The sequence below is a fragment of the Pituophis catenifer genome, unplaced genomic scaffold (genome assembly GCF_029215685.1).
Source record: "Pituophis catenifer annectens isolate HBS135680 unplaced genomic scaffold, rPitCat1.0.hap2 SCAF_7, whole genome shotgun sequence".
NCBI lineage: Eukaryota > Metazoa > Chordata > Lepidosauria > Squamata > Colubridae > Pituophis > Pituophis catenifer.
The window spans coordinates 6,804,914-6,824,213 of NW_027256887.1; the positions used below are offsets into that span (position 1 = coordinate 6,804,914).

Sequence of the window (19,300 nt, forward strand, 5' to 3'; positions counted from 1 at the left end):
TTGGCAGCTTTAAGATTTGTGGACTTCAACTCCCAGAATTCTCCAGCCAGCATAGCTTAAAGTCTTAAAGCTGCCAAGTTTGAGGACCCCTGTTTTAAGGCATAATTTTTAAATTTCTCGTTGGAACATGTGTAATATTACTAAAAGTAGTCCTTGAGTTACAACCAAAGGTGCTTTTTTCAAGAGGCAACTGGGCTTTCTGGGTTTTCTTTGAAAACATTTCACTTCTCATCCAAGAAGCTTCTTCAGTTCTGACTGGATGGTGGGGAAATGGAAGGATTTATATCCCTTGCAGACAGCTGGTCATTTGCATCCTTTTTGGAGAGTCGTTGAGGCCACTTGGAGGTGACCCTGAGGACACAGATAAACCTCCAAGTGGCCTCAACGACTCTCCAAAAAGGATGCAAATGACCAGCTGTCTGCAAGGGATATAAATCCTTCCATTCCCCCACCATCCAGTCAGAACTGAAGAAGCTTCTTGGATGAGAAGTGAAATGTCTTCAAGGAAAAACAAAGGAAGTCCAGCTGCCTCTTGAAAAAGCACCTTTGGGACAATGATGACCTGGATGACTGAGAATCTCCATAGACAACCATTCATTTAGGAACTATTCCAAGTTACAACGGTGCTGAAAAAGGTGACTTACTTATGACCTTTGCCGCGTCCCCACGGTTACATGACCCAACTTCAGTTGCTTGGCAATGGGTTCATATTTATGACCATTGCCCTATCCTGGGAGTCACGTGATCACGGTTTGTTACCTTCCCAGGCCAGCTTCTGTCAAGCAAAGTCAATGGTGGGGGGAGCCAGATTCATTTAACAACCACCGCACAATTCACTTAACAACTGCAGTGATTGGCTTCACCATTGCGGCAAAACAAAAAAAAGGTTGTAAAACGGGGGCCCAATGGACTTAACCACGGTCTTGCTTAAGCGATGGAAATTTTGGGCGCTCATTTGTGGTCGTACGTCGAGGACTGCTTTGAAGCCCTAGTCAGTTGGGATCCGGGTGGGGTTCAAAAATTTTAGCAAGGGGTTCTTGGCCGGGGTTGCTGGGTGGGTGTGGCCAGGGTAGGCGTGGCCTAGATGGCCTCTTGTACCATGATTGGGGGCTGCGTTTTTGCCCTCCCTGGGCTCCGGAGGCTTTCATTGAGCCTCTGGGAGGGCAAAAACGGCCTCCCCAGGCTCCAGAGGCCCTCCCGTTTCTGGCCTTCCCGAACTTCCGGTAGGCCTGTTTTTCACCCTCTCCGAGCCTCCGCGTGCATCCTGCACTTATCTGCATCCAAAACGGGCTGCTTGGGGACTCCTGGGAGGGAAGGGGCGGGGCGGGGTGGGCAGAGCCAGCCAGGAGTGGGATTTGGGGGTTCTCTGAACTGCACAGAATCTTTGCTAGAGGTTCTCCCTGATGTGGAATGAAAGGACCAAGCAACATTCCTGGGTCAGCCAGAGACAGTTTTATTGCGCAAGGTTCAGAGCCAGATTTGTACCTGCAGCTTTGAACAACCCAAGAACTGTGATATCTCTGTTTTTATACATTTCTAAGACAAAGGATTCAGTGAGATCATACATTTTCCATATATGGTTACATACATCCGATTTTCCCTATATGGTTATATACATTTGATAATATGTTCATCTAATTACTTAAACCATTAATTTTAGTTTATAAAATTATCTTAGCCACACAACTTTTTCTTAAGTGCTCAGAGTTGCTAATGGGAGATTTACTACTGTCCTTGGGTAATAAGAGGTAATAAGAGGTAATAAGTGACTCTTTGTTTCTGGTGGCTGTTTTGTGTATCTGACAGTGGGGGCCATTCAGATGTCTTCCATCTGGCTGTCCTTCCGTGACGGCTAGGCCTCATCAGAAGATATATTACCACTTAATGGGGTTTAACTGTTTGTTAATGTAATCTCCAAGCAAGCACTTTCCTCTCTTATAATAATGTGAATAGGGAGGGTCTCTCAGAATTCATGTATCTAAGCACGTCTTCCTCTTATAATGATGTGAATAGAGAGGGTCCTTTAGAGCTCATATATCTGACTCTGTATTATTCCTTTCTTTTATCCACATTATCCCAAACCCCTGCGAACCCCCAGCAGCCCCACCCTTGATTGGGACCCTTTTATATGGAGATTGAGTCTCCTTGTTGTGAGATTAGCATTAGAGGCTTAATTTTGAGCTTTCCTGCTTATATTGGACATGGAGTTAGAGACCTTCCCGTATTTCTCTTGGCGTATAACTGAACCCAGATTCCGCTGGGATTGTTCTGTCCACGAGGCTGTCCAATTTTAAAAACGGTTTGCTTTGATTTTATCAGTGCTTTTATTGCTCTCATGGAATTGGTAGAGTATTATTCTTTGTGTTTTTCTGTTTTTCGAATAGGCTGCCTTGGGAAGAGGTTACCCTTTCAGATAGTTCAGAAATGTTTAAAGTAAACACGGTTTTGAGATTTTGTCTGCCTTAGGAAAACAGCTGGATGTTCATATATCCATACAATCGTTTTATAGAGCGCTGTAAGTTGTATTGAACCTCATCGTGCCAAATGCAATCAAGAGTTACAGTACATTTTAGAATTATTTTCCTTCCCGGCTGGCAGGATATTATTTACTTACTGGGTTTTTACAGCATTGGCTTCCACAATGTTTACTTCGGGTCCATTGTTATAAATGTCATAGCAATTCATATAAAATTCCTGTGTGGTTTTTACTCCTCTGTTGGGGCTCTTCTTTGGCTTGACGTCCAGCAATAGTAGTAACTCCAGAAGCCCCCCCCACCCCCCCAATCCAGAATCACTGGAGAAGAAAGAATGCCAAGTAGTTTATGTACGAATAGTAACTTGGTCTTGCAGGGATTCAACTGAGACTGTACCTTCCTATCCAGATCAGATTCAGGGCTCACAGGATATTAGTACCGCTTTATATATTAATACAGGATATTAGTACCGCTTTATAAAGTAAAGAGCAGACTTGGCATACTGAATCCAGCTTTGGTCACCACATTACAAAAAAGATGTTGAGACTTTGGGAAAAATGCAAAGAAGGGCAACTAAGACGATTAAAGGCCTGTTCTGCCCCAGCTACGGATCTCAAAGAACACAGCACGCACAAAGTTTGTAGAAAACTTAATTTACTAAAATAACTCAGTCTTTTTCAAAACAAAGGCTGTTAATGAACTTTCTTAGCAGCCTACAAGAAACCAAAGATAAAGTAATCACAATCTTACTAAGGTTGGCAGAAAGCCCAGAAGCAATTTGCAGAGAATCCAGACGCGAAGGAGAGTGAACTAAAGTTGTTCCCTACAACTTGCTTCAGTTGGCGTTCCTCCTTAAATAGGCTAAAGGGGTGGCCAATTAGCCCCAAGCCTTACTCTCCTGCCTGAGGAGCCACTCCTGCCTTTTGGCCGCTCTGCGCGCCCGTGCATCGAGAAGAGGCTCCTCCTCTTCGTCCTCTTCACTTAAAGGAGCTTCTGGAGGTTCTGAAGGCCCTGGCTGAATCCCTGCCTCTGGCACCACATCTTCTCCAGCCTCCTCATTGTCTGACTCAGGTGCCAGCTGCACAGGCTGCTGGCGCAGCACCACACTAGCCTCCTCGCTGTCTGAATCAGCTACAATCCGCACAGGCCACTGATGGGCCTGGAGACAAAAACATATGAAGAACGGTTGTAGGAATTGGGTATGGCTAGTCTAGAGAAAAAGGACTAGGGGGGACATGATCGCAGTATTCCAGTATTTGAGGGGCTGCCACAAAGAAAGGGAGGGTGTCAATTTATTTCCCAAAGCACCAGACAAGAAACAATGGATGGAAACTAACTGAAGAAAGAAGCAATCTGGAATTAAGGAGAAACTTCCTAACAGTGAGAACAATGTACCAGTGGAACGTCTTGCCTTCAGAAGTTGTGGGTGTTTCATCACTAGAGGTCTTTAAGAAGAGACTGGACAGCTACTTGTCTGAAATGGTATAGGGTTGGACTAGAAGACCTCCAAGGTTCCTTCCAGCTCTATTCCCATTGATTGATGTTCATGATATCACCATCCCAACTGAGGCCGGACAAATATACCTGGATATAATCAACATATGTATCTCCAAATATCTGCGCAATACTAATATTAATAGAGCAGGACTAGGGGTGACACAATAACGGTATTCCAATATTTGAGGGGCTGTCACAAAGAAGAGGGGGGTCAACCTATTCTCCAAAACATCTAAGGGCAGGGTAGGAAGTAACATATGGAAGCTCATGAAAGGGAACTTCAGCCTAGAACTAAGGAGAAATTTCCTGGCAGTGAGAACAATTAACCAGTGGAACGACTTGCCTTCCGAAGTTGTGAGAACTGCATCACTGGAGGTTTTTAAGAAGAGGTTGGGCAATCATTTATCCAGAATGATATAGGGCCGTGATGGCGAACCTATGGCACGGATGCCACAGGTGGCACACGGAGCCATATCAGTGGGCACGGGAGCGTTGCCGTAGCTCAGCTTCAGCACGCATGCATGCGCCAGCCAGCTGATTTTTGGGCCTTTCGGTCCCCACCGGAAGTTGGGAAATGGGCTGTTTTTGGCCTCCGGAGGGCCTCTGGGGGAGCGGGAAAGGCCGTTGTCATCCTCCCCAGGCTCCTGGAAAGCCTCTGGAGTCTGGGGAGGGTGAAAAACGGGCCTACCGGGCCCATCGGGCCATCATGTGCTAAAAGCAGGGAGACATGCGTGCGCACATGCACAGGGGCGAGGCGCATTGAATTACGGGTGTGGGCACACACGTGGGCGATCTCCCTGGGCTCCCCCCACTTTTGGCACGTGATGGCAAAGAGATTAGCCATCACTGATATAGGGTCTCCTCCATGAGCAGGGGGTTGGACTAGAACAGGGGTGCCAAACACAAGGTCCGTGGGCTGGATGTGGCCTGTTATGTGGTTGGATCCAGCCTGCAGGGCCATCCTGGAAAATGTAAGTGACCAGCCTGCGTCGCTTCGGCCTGTTCTACCCAATGTGGCTCCGGCTCGGTGTACCCAATGTGAAGAGGAAACATCAGGCCAGCTGTTCTGTCCCCATCCCACACACGCACCCCCACAGATGGCCCGGAATTAATTAAGCCACACGACAAAGTCTTTGAAGATAAAGCTGGCAGCAACCCAGTGGCTAGCTGCCAATTCAGACTTTACTCACACAAAACAAAGATTAGACTGCAAGCATTCCGATAAAGCAGGCAAAGTTTCAGCAATACAAGGATTAGTCCAAATGCAGTCCGACAAGGCAGGCAGAAGTCCAGGAACACAGAGATCATGGATTATTTCTAGTTTTTGCTCGTCACAAACTTAACCGGCCACACACCCACATTTATACCCTGTGGGGTGTGGTCCAGTGACTCAGCTAATCTCTGGCACGCCTTCCCCTCTGCTGCGCACGCTTCTCCCTGCGCCACTGTAGAGGATCCAGCCAGCACTTATCTCCTTCGTCGCTGTCCACCTGTGGCTGCGGGGACGTGCTTGGCTCTGGGCCTATCTCTTGGCCTTCGGTGTCCTCCGGAGGCATTGCCAGAGAGGAGGGTCCTGGAGAGGGAGGCCTTGCCAACTCCTCTCCCTCACTCTCAGAGTCTGCATCTGTCGATAGCCCAGGCTCAGGCAACGGAGCCACAACACCAGCCAGCAATTTGGGGAGTGGTGTTAAGATGGCCATGCCTACCCAGTCGGCCACACCCACCCGGTCCCCATGCCTGGCCTTCGAGGTCAACCACAGCCCTGATGCAGCCCTCAATGAAATTGAGTTTGACACCCCTGGACTAGAAGACCTCCAAGGTCTTTCCAATTCTAGAGGTTATTCTGTATATACTTCTGGGTGTGCCATTTCCCTTCTTTAGCTACGGCAGTGCATGTAGAGATCAGTTCTGGCTTTTCTAGAGTTAATTGGAAGCCATTGAAAATTTGCAGTGAAAACAAACACTTGCTGGGCATTGTTGCAAAACATAAAAGCCAATGAATATGTGGTCATCTTCAGTTATGGTCTTCTTAAATAGCCTATGAGTTTACCTCTTAGCTTACATGGCTATGGAGAAGGCCAGCAGATGCCTGTACTAGACAGGTGAGCTCAAACCTCTTGCAGTTATCCAGGTACGTTTCAGCCCACTGCTGCCTGTGCCATCTGTGGTATGAAAATCACAAGTTGGCCATCAAAGTTGAGTAGGCAACCTAAAATTTACATTCTCTTGAGCAGGGGTCAGCAACCTGCGGCTCTGGAGCCACATGTGGCTCTTTCATCCCTCTGCTGCGGCTCCCTGTCACTCAAAATATGTGTTACAACTGCCAATGTGTGATACCTGCCAGCACACGATTTATTGAGCTTTTCGACCCCCCGTAGGCCAACCATGGATAAATCCAAGAAAAGAAAAAAGTTTCAGAAGAAAACAGAACATTTAATTCAGCTACATATACTAGTTTTGTGGCCGCTCAAGAAATCGTCAGGCACGGGAAGGGTTTTGTGGCTCCCGGTCTTCTCTTTTCTGTGGGAAACGGATCCAAATGGCTCTTTGAGTGTTTAAGGTTGCAGATCCCTGCCCTTGAGAGATACTCTAAATAAGGGGGTCAAACTCGATTTCATTGAGGGCCGCATCAGGGTTGTGTTTGACCTCGGGGGGCTAGAGTGGGCGTGGCCAACTCAACATCACTCATGTGAGGGACGCCTGTGGTGGCCCACCCACTCTGCCAGCAAAAATGGGCTCCGGAACTCCGTTTTTGGCTGTGACAGCCTCCTGCAACCCTCTGCCAACGAAAACAGAGCCTGTGGCCCCCCCAGCTCCGTTTTCGCTGACAGAGGAACCGCGGACCGGTCCTTCATTATTTGCAGGGTGGCCCCGCGGGCCAGGTCTAAGCACCCTATGGGTCAGATCTGGCGCATTGGCCTTGAGTTTGACACCCCTGCTCTAAATGGCATTTGTAATGTGGGAACAATGACTATTTTGGCAGAAGACGTTTCCAAAGACATTAAAACTGCCGATAATTCAGCCGACATACCGTCGTATTACTTAGTAACTATCCGTCTTGTATTTCAACTATTTTTGTTTGTCTGTCATTAACCTTTATGCAACTCGCACTATTACATAATGCTATGAATTCTGTAGGAAGCATGCTTTTCCCTCCTCCACCCTCATTTGTTTAGATTTTGTTTTTTTGGGTTTTTTAAAAAATTCCTAAGAAAATGCAGCTGCTATAAATCTCACTGGAAGAGCAAAATGCCCCTGGCGATAATCCAAACAGTATTAAAAGCCAATTTATAGTTGTTGTTTTTAAAGATTTCACTGACCCGTAATCATGGCGTCTCTCACAAAAGAAAAGGGGAAAAAAACACAAAACTGGAGTGTGTCCTTAAGTTAATATGATGTACTAGGCAAATAAATGAATTTAGGGGGTAGCAAGTCAATTTAAATATATTTGGAAAAGTTGCAAACTCATATTTTTTTTCATCTCAGGCTGTTAAGGCCTGCATAACCCCGTTGACTTTGATCTTCCCTTGTTAGACAGTTGAGTTTTGAACCTCAATCATCCTTAAACCTTAATTATCAGTTTACATGTAATTTTTGACAGGCAGGAAGTTGTAATTGTACAAAACATTATCTTGATTCTTGACAACTGGAAAGTGTTTATTGACTTGTGAGATAGTTATCAGTTCTGTTTATTATGGTGCACTTTCTAAACTCAACATCGAGCTATAGAAACTGTGAAAAGAAAAATAGATAATTTTTTCACGAGGTTTTCAAAACACTGACATATGTATGGAAATAAATTGAGTATAAGATACTCTGGAGTATAAGATGGGCATTAGTTTTTGGGGAGGAAAACAAGAAAAAAAAATCTTCCTCTGCCTACCAGCATCCATCGGTATTCATCTGGCTAGCGTCCTTGCAGCAAACAGCCTGGTCAGCTTCAGCACGTTATCGCAGCCTGATTCAGCACGAGCAGCTGATTGGCGGTTTGATCAGCCTCCCGGAATACTGCCAATCAGCTGTTCCAGGCTGCGGGGATTGCCAGAGCCCATTGCCACCTCTGCGCATCACGTTCTTGGCCTTCGCACGCTCTGTTTTAGACCCGTTCCAGGCGGCGGGGATCGCCACAGCACATTGCCGCCGATCACTGCCTCTGTGCGTCACGTCGCTGTCGATCCCCGCTGCCTGGAACCAGCCAAAAATGCAATGGACAGAGGCCAAAAATGGAGTGTGCAGAGGCCGAAAACGCGATGCGCAGAGGCCGAAAATGACCGAAGGGTGGGGGCTGGCAGTGGGCGGAGCTTCGGTAACATTCGGTGTATAAGATGTACCGCAATTTTCACCCATTTTTAGGGGGTGGAGAGTGCATCTTATACTCCGAAAAGTATGGTAAAATTCTCCTAATTTTTTTTTGAATTTTGCCAGTGGGACAAATAAGGTATCTCATTAAAAAAAAAATTAAAAAGAGCCATTTGCAATCTACCGGTATGTACACAGATCAACCATTTTCGATCAATTGTCTCTATTACAATCTTCTCTCTCCTCGTTCTTATTCATATGCTCAGTCTCATCAAACCATTCAATCTCTAATTTACACCTGCCCCTCAACTTATAACCACAATTGAGCCCAAACTTTCTGTTGCTGGGACATTTATTAAGTGGCTTTTGCCCCATTTTAGGACCTTTCTTGCCACTAGAGCTGTTAAATTATTAACGCAGTTGTTAAATAAAACCGGCTTCTCCATGATCTCGGGACATTGCAACCGTCCTAAAGATGAATCAGTTGCCAACCATTTGAATTTGATCATGTGACTACGGGGATGCCGCAACAGTCATAAGTGTGAAAAGTGGTCCTAAGTGGTGGGTAGTGGAGGTTGGGTAGTTTTAAATTTCTGGGCATTTATATCTTGGAGGACCTCTCATGGACTATGAATGCTAACATGCTAGTGAAGAAGGCACAGAAGAGGCTGTACTTCCTGAGAATGCTCAGGAAGATAAATCTATCTCAGCATCTACTTCTGTCCTACTATCGCAGCACCATTGAGAGTGTCCTGACATACGGCATTTTTGCATGGTATGGGAGCAGCGGACAAAAAAGCTCTACAGAGAATCATTAAAACTACCCAGAATATCATCGGAGTCCAGCTACCAGCCCTGGACCGACATCTTCGAATCTCGTTGTTTGAGAAAGTTGCATAACATTCTCAGAGACTCTTCCCATCCTGCTTACAATCTTTTTGGACTGTTGCCTTCTGGCAGAAGATACAGAACAATTAAAACTCGGACCACACCTTTTCTGAATAGTTTTTATCCCAGAGCTATAATTGCACTCAACAATGAACTAAAGGGCCACCATCAGTGAGCTGTTGGACAGCATTACTTGGTCTGTTGTGTGGATGTTTGGGTGGTTTAGAGGTGGGGAATTGTGGGTGGGAGTGTGTTTGGGGATTGTTATGTGTGTTGGACCTGGTCTTTGGGTGTTAAGTGAATTTAGTTGTATGGGTATACTGTGTATAAACGTACAATGATAATAAAGTTATTATTGTTAAGTCTGTTTTTTCAGTGCCCTTTTAACTTCGAATGGTCGCTGAACGAACTGTTATAAGTCAAGGACCACCTGCATTTTGATCTTAGTTCTTCATTTCATTCGTTTTGGAAAAGATGCTAATTATTCAATAATCCCCCCTTTTTCTGGGTCATTGAAAAACTTTTCAATGAGGTGTCCGTTTCTTATTCATTTTGGACCAAGGACCGACAATAATTTTGGGACGGTTGATATTTCACAGAATTCCAGGAAGGAAGATGGATGGCTCTGAAGAGGAAAAACTTTCTTCTTCCAGTGAGTCGGAAGGCGAATATGACGCCGATGCTGAAGAAGCTGAAGGGGAATCTGGATCGGAACCAGAGAACCCAGAAGACCCTGTTTATGCCATGGCGCCAACGGTCAACATTCAAGATGAAAGTGCCATTGATGTCGAGTCCTGCCCTGCATTTGTGTATCTCAATGAGGTAAGGTTTGCGGTAGTGGCGGAATATCTGTGGCTCAGGTGAAGGACGAGGGTGACGGTTCGTTCTCCAAGCTTGTGCGTTGGTTTCCGAATGTTTCGTTCCCAGGCTGGGTAACTTCTTCAGCGGAGTTTAAGGGATGTCCATGTCAGTGTTCTGTTTATAAGGGCTCCAGCTGTAAGTGTGTCAAGTGAAGGTCTTGTGATGGGTCAGGTGTGAGTCATCAGTGGGAGTCTTGTGATGGGGAAGTTGAGGGTCATTGGGGGCGTTAAACGCTGGTTGGCAGGGGGCTTGGGTGGGTGGGTTGAGGGTCAGCGCTGTCTCTGGTTGGCTGGGTGGTTGATTTGGATTCTGAGGGGTTCGTAGGCTGGTTGTGGGTCCACGTGTCCATTGATGAGATTGCTTGTGGAGGGCCAAGCTAGGTAACATCTTCAGTGGAATTTAGGGAATGTCAGTGTTCTTCTGTTTATAAGGGCTTCAGGTGTGGGGTGTGTCAAAAGAGTGTCTTGTATTGGGTCTTGTGATGAGTCAGGTGTGAGTCATCAGTGAGTCTTGTGATGGTCTTGTGATGGGGAGGTTAGATCAGGTGAGGGTCATTGGGTGTGTGTGAAGTGCTGGTTGGGGGAGCTTGCGTGGGTTGGTTGAGGGTCGGTGCTGCCTCTGGTTGGCTGTGTGGTTGAATTCTGAGGGGTTCATAGGCTGGTTGTTGTGTCTGTTGATGGGATTGCTTGTGGAAAGCCAGGCTAGGTAACATCTTCAGTGGAATTTAGGGGATGTCATTGTTCTTCTGTTTATAAGGGCTTAGGGTGTTGGTGTGTCAAGTGAGGGTCTGGTGGTGGCTCTTGTGATGGGTCAGGTGTGAGTCATCAGTGGGAGTCTTGTGATGGGTCTTGTGATGGGGAGGTTACGTCAGGTGAGCATCATTGGGAGCTGAAGTGCTGATGGGGGGGAAATTGTGTGGGTTGATTGAGGGTCAGCGCTGTCTCTGGTTGGCTGTGTGATTGATTTGGATTCTGAGGGGTTCGTATCAGGGGTGAAATCTACTTACCTTCCCTACTGGTTCGGAAGTGTACGCACCGCGCATGCACGCACATGCACGCACGGACCCTCTGCGCATGCGCAAACCCTTCTGTCCATGTGCAGAGGGTAAAAACAGGTTACTTCCTGGTTAAAACCAGGAAGTAATGACAACTGGGCAGGTGGGCGGAGCCTCATGCTGCCATCGCTACCACTTCTCCAAACCACCCGCCACCATCACTACCAGTTCGGCCAAACCGGTCTGAACCGGTAGCATTTCACTCCTGGTTCGTATGCTGGTTGTGAGTCAATGTGTCTGTGGGTGGGATTACTTTTGGAGGGCCAAGCTTCGATGAACTCATGAGGGTGGCGGGGGTGGGGGTGTAGGACGGCCAATGATTTTTGTGTCGCTCCAATCGAACCGGTTCTGTTGGGTGTCGGTGTGGGTAGAGGTGAAGGATTTGGGATCATGGCGTTTGACGGCCAGCTGGTGTTCGTGCATCCCATTTTTTAATTGACGTGAATCTGGCTTTCGCCATTGACTTTGCTTCTCAGAAGGTCGCAAAAGGAGATCACACATCTTCCGGGACACTGCAACCGTCATAAATATGAGTCCGTTGCCAAGCGCCCGAATTTTGATTCCATGACTCCGGGAGATGCTGCAGTGATCTTAAGAGGGAAAAACTGGCATGTCATTTTTTTAAATACTGTTGTAACCTCAAATGGTAACTAAATGAAATATTGTATGTCAAGGACTACCTATACTGGAACGATTTATTCAGTATACTTAAAAGTATGGAAATGTGAAATTTTTGAAGAGCCTTGGTAGTACAGTGGTCTAAAGCACCCTGTTATTAAGACCAGCTGCCTGCAATTACTGCAGGTTCGAATCTCGCCAAGGCTCAAGGTTGACTCAGCCTTCCATCCTTTCCAAGGTAGGTAAATTGAGGACCCAGTTGTGGGGGCAATAAGCTGACTTTGTATAAATATACAAAAGAATGAAGGTTATTGCTTAGCGCATTGTAAGCCGCCCTGAGTCTCCGGAGAAGGGCGGCATATAAATCAAATTAAAAAAAAAAAATTTGCCTGAACCATCAAAGCTGGGAGGATGACTTTGGGTCAGTCACACTTTCTCAGCCCAACTCGCCTCACAAGATCGGTGTTGTGAGGAGAAAAAAAGGTGGAGCAAGGAATACAGGTAGTCCTTGACTTATGATTGTAATTGAGCTGGGAATTATGGTCGTAAACTGTGCCAGGTGTTAAGTGGAACTATGCACCTGTTGTGGTCTGTCGGCCGCCGGCCCCTCCATCAGCGGAATCAGATGAGGAGGTGTGGGAATCAGGGCCAGCATCAAGGCAACTTGAGAACTCTGAGGGGGAAGAAGGAATGGAGCTGTCAGAGAGAGAAAGAGGCGGAGCCTGGGCCGTCCATCAGCCCTCAGATGGAGAGTCAACAGCCCCCAGGTCTGGAGGTGGCTGATGAGGAAGAGGAGGAACAGCTGGGTCCAGTACCTGAGGCATAGAGGCGCAGAAGGCAGAGGAGAGGAGAGCAGTGGAAATCTATGGGCTGGTCCTTGGGATGGAAGAGCTACTGATGCTAGCGAAGCCCCACCAGTGGCTAGCTCTGGGGATAAAAGATAGGGGGCAGAGATAATAGATGTGGCAGACAACTTATTCATCTCCCTGCTGGACAGAGTTGTAAACCTGTGTTGAGAGAGAAACTTTTTTGCCGGGGCTGCTGGCACTCCTAATAAAGGAATCATTGATTTAAAAAATACAGGGGATTTATCGTGTTTGGGGAGCTGCATCAGAAGGAGCACCATAAGAAACAGAACTGATACTATCTCAAAAGCCAAAAAAATACCTTCCAGTTGTCAACAGGCAAGATAAAGTTTTATACAATCGCAACTTCCGGCATGTCAAAAATTGTACGCAAGATGATAATTAAGATTGAAGGATTACTGAGGCTCAGAACTCAATTGTCTAGCCAAGAACATCAAAGCCAGCGATGCTATCTCAATTCCCTCTCAACAATATTAAAAATACTTGTAACTCCAGTGGAAATATTGTTAATAACCGTTTCATAACGTTCGCTCTGAGGAAGCAGACAAATTTAAAAATAAACCTACGTCCAACAAACCTTGTTGTTCTCAGGAGGTTTAAAGGAAATTAAAAATGAAACAATTTAAGTACCCATTGTGAATCGGACACTGATTTATTGCGGTTTCAGCCAAGAAGGAGATACAGGAAATTAACTAATTTATCCAAAAACATGGAAATGGAAGTGAAACTGTTTAGAAAATAACACCATTATTATCTTGCTGACTGGAACTTTCCAAAGTATTTTCTCTATTTATTTCCCTGTCACAAATTTTTAAAATATTTTCTTTCGGATTCTTCCTTATTAAGACCCAACGGTGCTTTTTCAAGAGGCAACTGGACTTTCTCGTTTTTCTTTGAAGATGTTTTGCTTCTCATCCAAGAAGCTCCTTCAGCGAAACGTCTTCACAGAAAAACCAGAAAGTCCAATTGCCTCTTGAAGTTGGGACAACTGGATGATTGAGAATCTCCGTAGACATCCCTTATTATGACTACTAATCGACTCAAACGTGGAATATTATGCAAGCACAAGCAATAGAATAAAGTCAAACTTGGACTTTTAAGAGAGCTAATTTCAATAAACGTAGAGAGAGCTTGGGAAGGATTCCATGGATGAGAATTCTTAAAGGGAAAACAACCCAAGAAGCTTGGGAAATTTTGAAAAGTGACATGATAAAAGCCCAGTCTAGCACAATTCCAATGAAGAAGAAAAGTAAGAGATTTCAAAAGAAACCAGCATGGCTGCACGAAGAACTCTCTGATAAACTGAAAGACAAAGAGAACAAGTATAAAAAGTGGAAAGAGGGACATATATCTAAGGCAGAATATCAGAAAATTGCCTGAACCTCCAAAGATGAAGTCAGGAAGGCTAAGGCTCAAAATGAGCTTGTAACCACAACAACAACAACAAAAGCTTCTTTCAACATGTAAAAAACAAGAAAAAAAATCAAGGAAGTGTTTGATCCACTAATGGGAAAAAATGGCAAAAAGATGAGGAGCAACATGGAAAAATCAGAACCGTTTAATTAGTTTTTCTCATCTGTCTTTACATAAAAGGAAAAAAAACAGTCCAACCTATCAAAACAGTATCTCTCAACATGAAAATATGTATTGTTTTCTGATTGGATAAATTTGATATCTGTGTTGATCTGTCCAAGGAGAAGCTGGCGAGATGTTTGCAGTGGGAAAGTAGAAAAGACTCAAATGAACTTTTTTCTCAACAGAAATACTGTAAATAGCACTGGCTTCTAGTAAGTTCTAATTCCTAATTGCCAGTGAGAGCCTTTTTCCTCACGGTAGGGAAGAAAACTTTGGCACAATTACCAGTAATGTACTAAAAATGTACTTTATTGTATGTGGTTTTTTTTTTTAATAGAATTAGACTTTAATCAAAATATTTCGATAGACATGCAGCATTTTGAAAGACTCGGGAAAACATTTGCACGAAAGGCAGTTCTCTTTTATGATATATAGAACATTCTGATAAGAGAATTTCCAAACGTCCAAAGTCCTGTCTGGTATTAAGGAACAATGCTTTTTTATTTCTGCTTTTACCTTCAGAGTGGAAGCAGAGGTTATAGTCTATTAAATAGCTACAGGTAGTCCTCGACTTATAACGGTTCATTTAGTGACCGTTCAAAGTTAAAACGGTAGTGAAAAAAGTGACTTGTGACCATGAAGACTTCACAACCCCATGTTACAGCATCCCCACGGTCACATGATCAAACTTCGGACACTTGGCAACCGATTCGTATTTATGACAGTTTCAAGTGTCCCCTTTTGCGACCTTCTGACAAAGCAAAGTCATTGGGGAAGCCAGATTCACTTAACAACCGGGTTACTAACTTCACAGCCGCAATGATTCACTTAACAACCATTAAGTGGTAAGGAAAGATGGTAAAATGGGGCAAAACTCACTTAACAAACATCTCACTTAGCGACAGAAATGCTGGGCTCACATCCAATTTGGTTGCACACAGCCATCTTTAAGTGGTTATTTTATTGATGAATTCTTACTTCGTTTACAGTTTGAATGGTAGACAAATAGAAGTATCTTTTTGTTACTTCTTGTTGTGACCTAGGCCCAAGTAGTTATTACCAGACACAATCAGTCCTAAACAAACATATTTCATTAGAACAGCTGAAATATTAGAACATATTTCATCATTCTCAGCTTAGTCCAAATTAAGTCCAAAACAAATTCTTCATAAATAGTCCTTCGGCCTTATCACCAACCTTTGTCTTCTTTGGCACCTTGCCAAAGGCTTTTCTTAGCAAAAGTTCGGAAGCAAGAGATGCTGACAAGAAACAAATGTAGCAATGTTGTTTTCCTACAAAGTTCCCAGGAGCCTTTGCTGCTCTTTTAAGCCTTCTGGGAGGGGCCAATCATCTCCTGGCCTTACCCCTGAGTCGTCCTTTTTGCTTTAGCTCTTGCCTTCTGGCAGCTCTTCGCATGTGTGCACTAGGAACAGGCTCCTCCTGTTCCTCTGCCTCTCTGCTATCTGCCTCTGGAGGCTCCGGAGTCCGCACATCGCTCCCAGATGGTCCTGCCCCATCTCTGCCTCCGACGCAGAGTCCTCGTTCGGGCCTTCCCCAGACTGCAGGACTGGCCCATTATCCTCCCCAGCCTCCTCACTGTCCGACTCCGCTGCCAGCTCTGCAGGCTGCTGGCAGACCACAACACTTCTATTGGTCTACCACCATGATGACAAACTTATGGAACGCGTGTCCAGAGGTGACACGCAGCGCCCTCTTTGATGGCACGTCAGCCATCGCTCCAGTTCAGTTCTGCTGCGCATGTGCAATGCCTCCCACTGGCCAGCTGGTCTTTGGGTCTCTGCCATGCATGCACAGGGGGCAGGTCTCATGCACAGGGGCCACACCAGTGGTGGGTTCCTCCTGGTTCGGTCCGGTTCGGCCGAGCCAGTAGCGATGATGATATGACATCACCGAACCGGTTCTCCCCCCCACCCTCCCCCCCCACCCCCCCACATTATTCTGACCTTTTATTTGGTCCCACCCCCAATCTATTGCTGCCTCCTGAGTCCCAGCTGATGACTAGAGGGAAAAAACCTGTTTAAACTCTTGCCGCGGGGCTTCAAAGGGCCGTCCTACAGCTGATCAGTGTTAAAAGCAAACAAATGAGTCGGGTCGTAAGTGCGAGGACTGGTCGTAAGTGCGAGGACCTTCCAGAAATGACTCTGACCAGCTAGCCACGCCCACCTAGTCACATGACCTCCAAGCCACACCCACAAAATAAGCCACGCCCACAGAACCGGTAGTAAAAAAATTAGAACCCACCCCTGGGCCACACGAGCCTGCGTGGGGGACAGGTGCATGCAGGGGGGGTGTGTGCATGTGCGGGGGCAAGATGCATGCACAGGGGCCGAATGTGCATGTGGGGGTGGGGTGCGTATGGGGGGTGCATGTGCATGCATCGGGGGCAGGGCGTATGCGTGAGGGCTACAGGTCCATTGCATTTTGGGGGTTCAGGTGCGTGTGGTTTGGGCACTCGGTCCGGAAAAGGTTAGCCATCACTGGTCTACCATTATTATGCTGGCTATACTTCAACATATAACATACAATCAAGAATAAAAATATAAATTCAATTTTTTATTTCAAATAAAAGGAGAATCCTATTGTGTTAACCACTTATGTTGTGGTGATAATTGTTGCTTGGTAAGATTTTCTGCCAGTATGTTTCTCCAGAATACATGATGCGTTTCGTATTCAACTCCTGACTTTTCACAAGGAAAATAATAGATTTATACGCATTCCCTTCTACAGAGTGCTTTATTTTTTTTGTGTCACAATGTGGCATTATTTAGGGAATTGCTTGGAATTTTAAAAATGGTCCAATGGGAACAATTGAGAAGCACTTAGTTCGTTTCACAGCATTTGTTTCCAAGATGACATCAGTCAGGCTAAACCTTTCCATGTAACTGTAGCACATTATAAGGGGTCTTTTTCACAAATGAAAAATGACTTGGATGGAACACAATGATTCCATCAACTAGCGATTTTTATTCATTAGGATCAAAACAGGAGCCTATTTTTTTTTTCTAATCGTCATCCTGAAATGTCCAACTAATTCACAATTTCCACCAAAACCAGCTACTATTGCACTGACGAACATAACTTTCAGTGAAGAAAAGAGACAGAACTTGTTCTCCAAATTTACACAGAGACGACCACTGCCGTGAAAAAAGTGACATAGATTCTGTAGAGAAACCCAGGGATGGGCTCCTGGGGGTTCGGCAGGGTTCGGGCGATCCTCTAGCCAAGGATCGACAGGGTTCGGCGAACCCCCAAATGCCACCCTTGGCTGTTTTATGAAATGTAGAATTTCCCTAAAGTAATATTGATGAGATCTTCCTACGCAAATATTGTGCTTTTGCAGAGCCTAATAGCAGTTATGCCGGTAGGGTAAAGTTAAATTCCTACAAATTTGTGAAAATCAGATTTTGGGGGAAGAAAGGCATCAAGGATTGGTAAAAACATCTTTTTAATGTTTTGTCCTTCGTGGGTTTATTCATGCTTCAACTCTGGATCCAGTGTTTTAGGTCTTGGCTCATATATTATTCTAAGACAGGGATGGCTAACCTTTTTGCCATTGCATGCCAAGAGAGGGGGGCGGGGGGGGTTGCGTGTGCACGTGCCCACATCCATAATTCTATGCACCCTGCCCCTGTGCGTGTGACCCCACCTTGCTCCTGGCATGCGATGGCCCGGTAGGCCCGTTTTTCTCTCTTACCTGGCTCCAGAGCCTTTCTAGGAGTCTGGGGAGGGCGAAAATGGCCTCCCCCCCACCGGAGGCCCTCCAGAGGCCAGTAACGGCCCATTTGCCAACTTCCAGTGGGACCGGAAGGCCAGTTTTTTTGCCTCCAGAGCCTCTCTAGGAGTCAGGGGGAGCGAAAACGGCCTCCCCCCGAGGTCCTCCGGAGGCCGAAAATGGCCTATTTGCCAATTTCCAGTCCCACCTTCCGGAAGTGAGCTGAGCTTGCGTGCCCACTGATATGGCTACGTGTACCACCTGTGGCACGTGTGCCATAAGTTCGCCATCACGGTTCTAGGATAACTGGTTTTCCCTATTTTCAAACAACCTCTTTTTCAGAAAACCGGTAGTCCTCAACTTAAAACCACAATTGAAGCTCTGCCTGATTTTTTAATGTATGTTCTCTTGCATATACACACGGAAAACAAAACCAGTTTTGCGGTCTCGTGTTGCACCCCCCGCGCCCCATTTTGGCTTTTGGTGCAGGAGGCCCTCCAGGCCCAAAATGGGGCCTGGGGGGGGCGCATGCATTGCCTCCGCATCCTGTTTTGGCTTCCAGGTTGGTGCAGAACAGGGGTGGGTTCTAATTTTTTTTACTACCGGTTCTGTGGGCGTGGCTTATTTTGTGGGTGTGGCTTGGAGGTCATGTGACTAGGTGGGCGTGGCTAGCTGGTCAGAGTCATTTCTGGAAGGTCCTCGCACTTACGACCAGTCCTCGCACTTACGACCCGACTCATTTGTTTGCTTTTAACACTGATCAGCTGTAGGGCGGCCCTTTGAAGCCCCGCGGTAAGAGTTTAAACAGGTTTTTTCCCTCTAGCCATCAGCTGGGACTCAGGAGGCAGCAATAGATTGGGGGTGGGACCAAATAAAAGGTAAGAATAACGTGGGTGGGGGGAGTGGGGGGTTGGGAGGGCGCAGGGGGGTCATATCGTTACCGCTACCGGCTCGGCCGAACTGGACTGAACCGGGAGGAACCCACCACTGGTGCAGAAGGCCCAAAACAGGGCACCTGCACCAATCTGGAAGCCAAAAAATTGCAAGGGGGGGCACGTGCAGTGGGGGTCACATGCATATACGGGGGGGGGTCACGCACAGGGGGATTGAGCACACATTGCATTATGGGTGTGGGTGCATGGGCACGCTTTTGGCACGCAACGACAAAAAGGTTAGCCATCACTGCCCTAAGAGACACATATGTTTATCTCATTGATATACCTACATTGATATACCTACATTTTATTAAATTTGTATACCGCCCTACTCCCGAAGGACTCAGGGCGGTGAACAGGCACAAAATAAAACACATAAATACAAAAGTTAAAAAACATAATTAAAACCAAATTAAATAATTTTGCCTGAGACAATTAAAATTCCTAGTAATTTAAAACAAATTAAAATTTCAATTTAAAAATTTAAAAGAAGGGGAGAA

The 19,300-nt window shown here is 45.9% G+C and overlaps 1 protein-coding gene across 1 annotated transcript in view; it reads left to right on the plus strand.

Annotated features, from left to right (window-relative positions):
* Window positions 1-19,300, plus strand: part of CCDC146 (coiled-coil domain containing 146) — a 114,920-nt gene that overhangs the window by 7,920 nt on the left and 87,700 nt on the right. Inside the window, exon 2 of the mRNA XM_070947395.1 lies at window positions 9,758-9,980. Within this exon, the coding sequence (XP_070803496.1) occupies window positions 9,774-9,980 (207 nt within the window). The 5' untranslated portion in view covers window positions 9,758-9,773. The remainder of the gene's footprint in view (window positions 1-9,757; window positions 9,981-19,300) is intronic.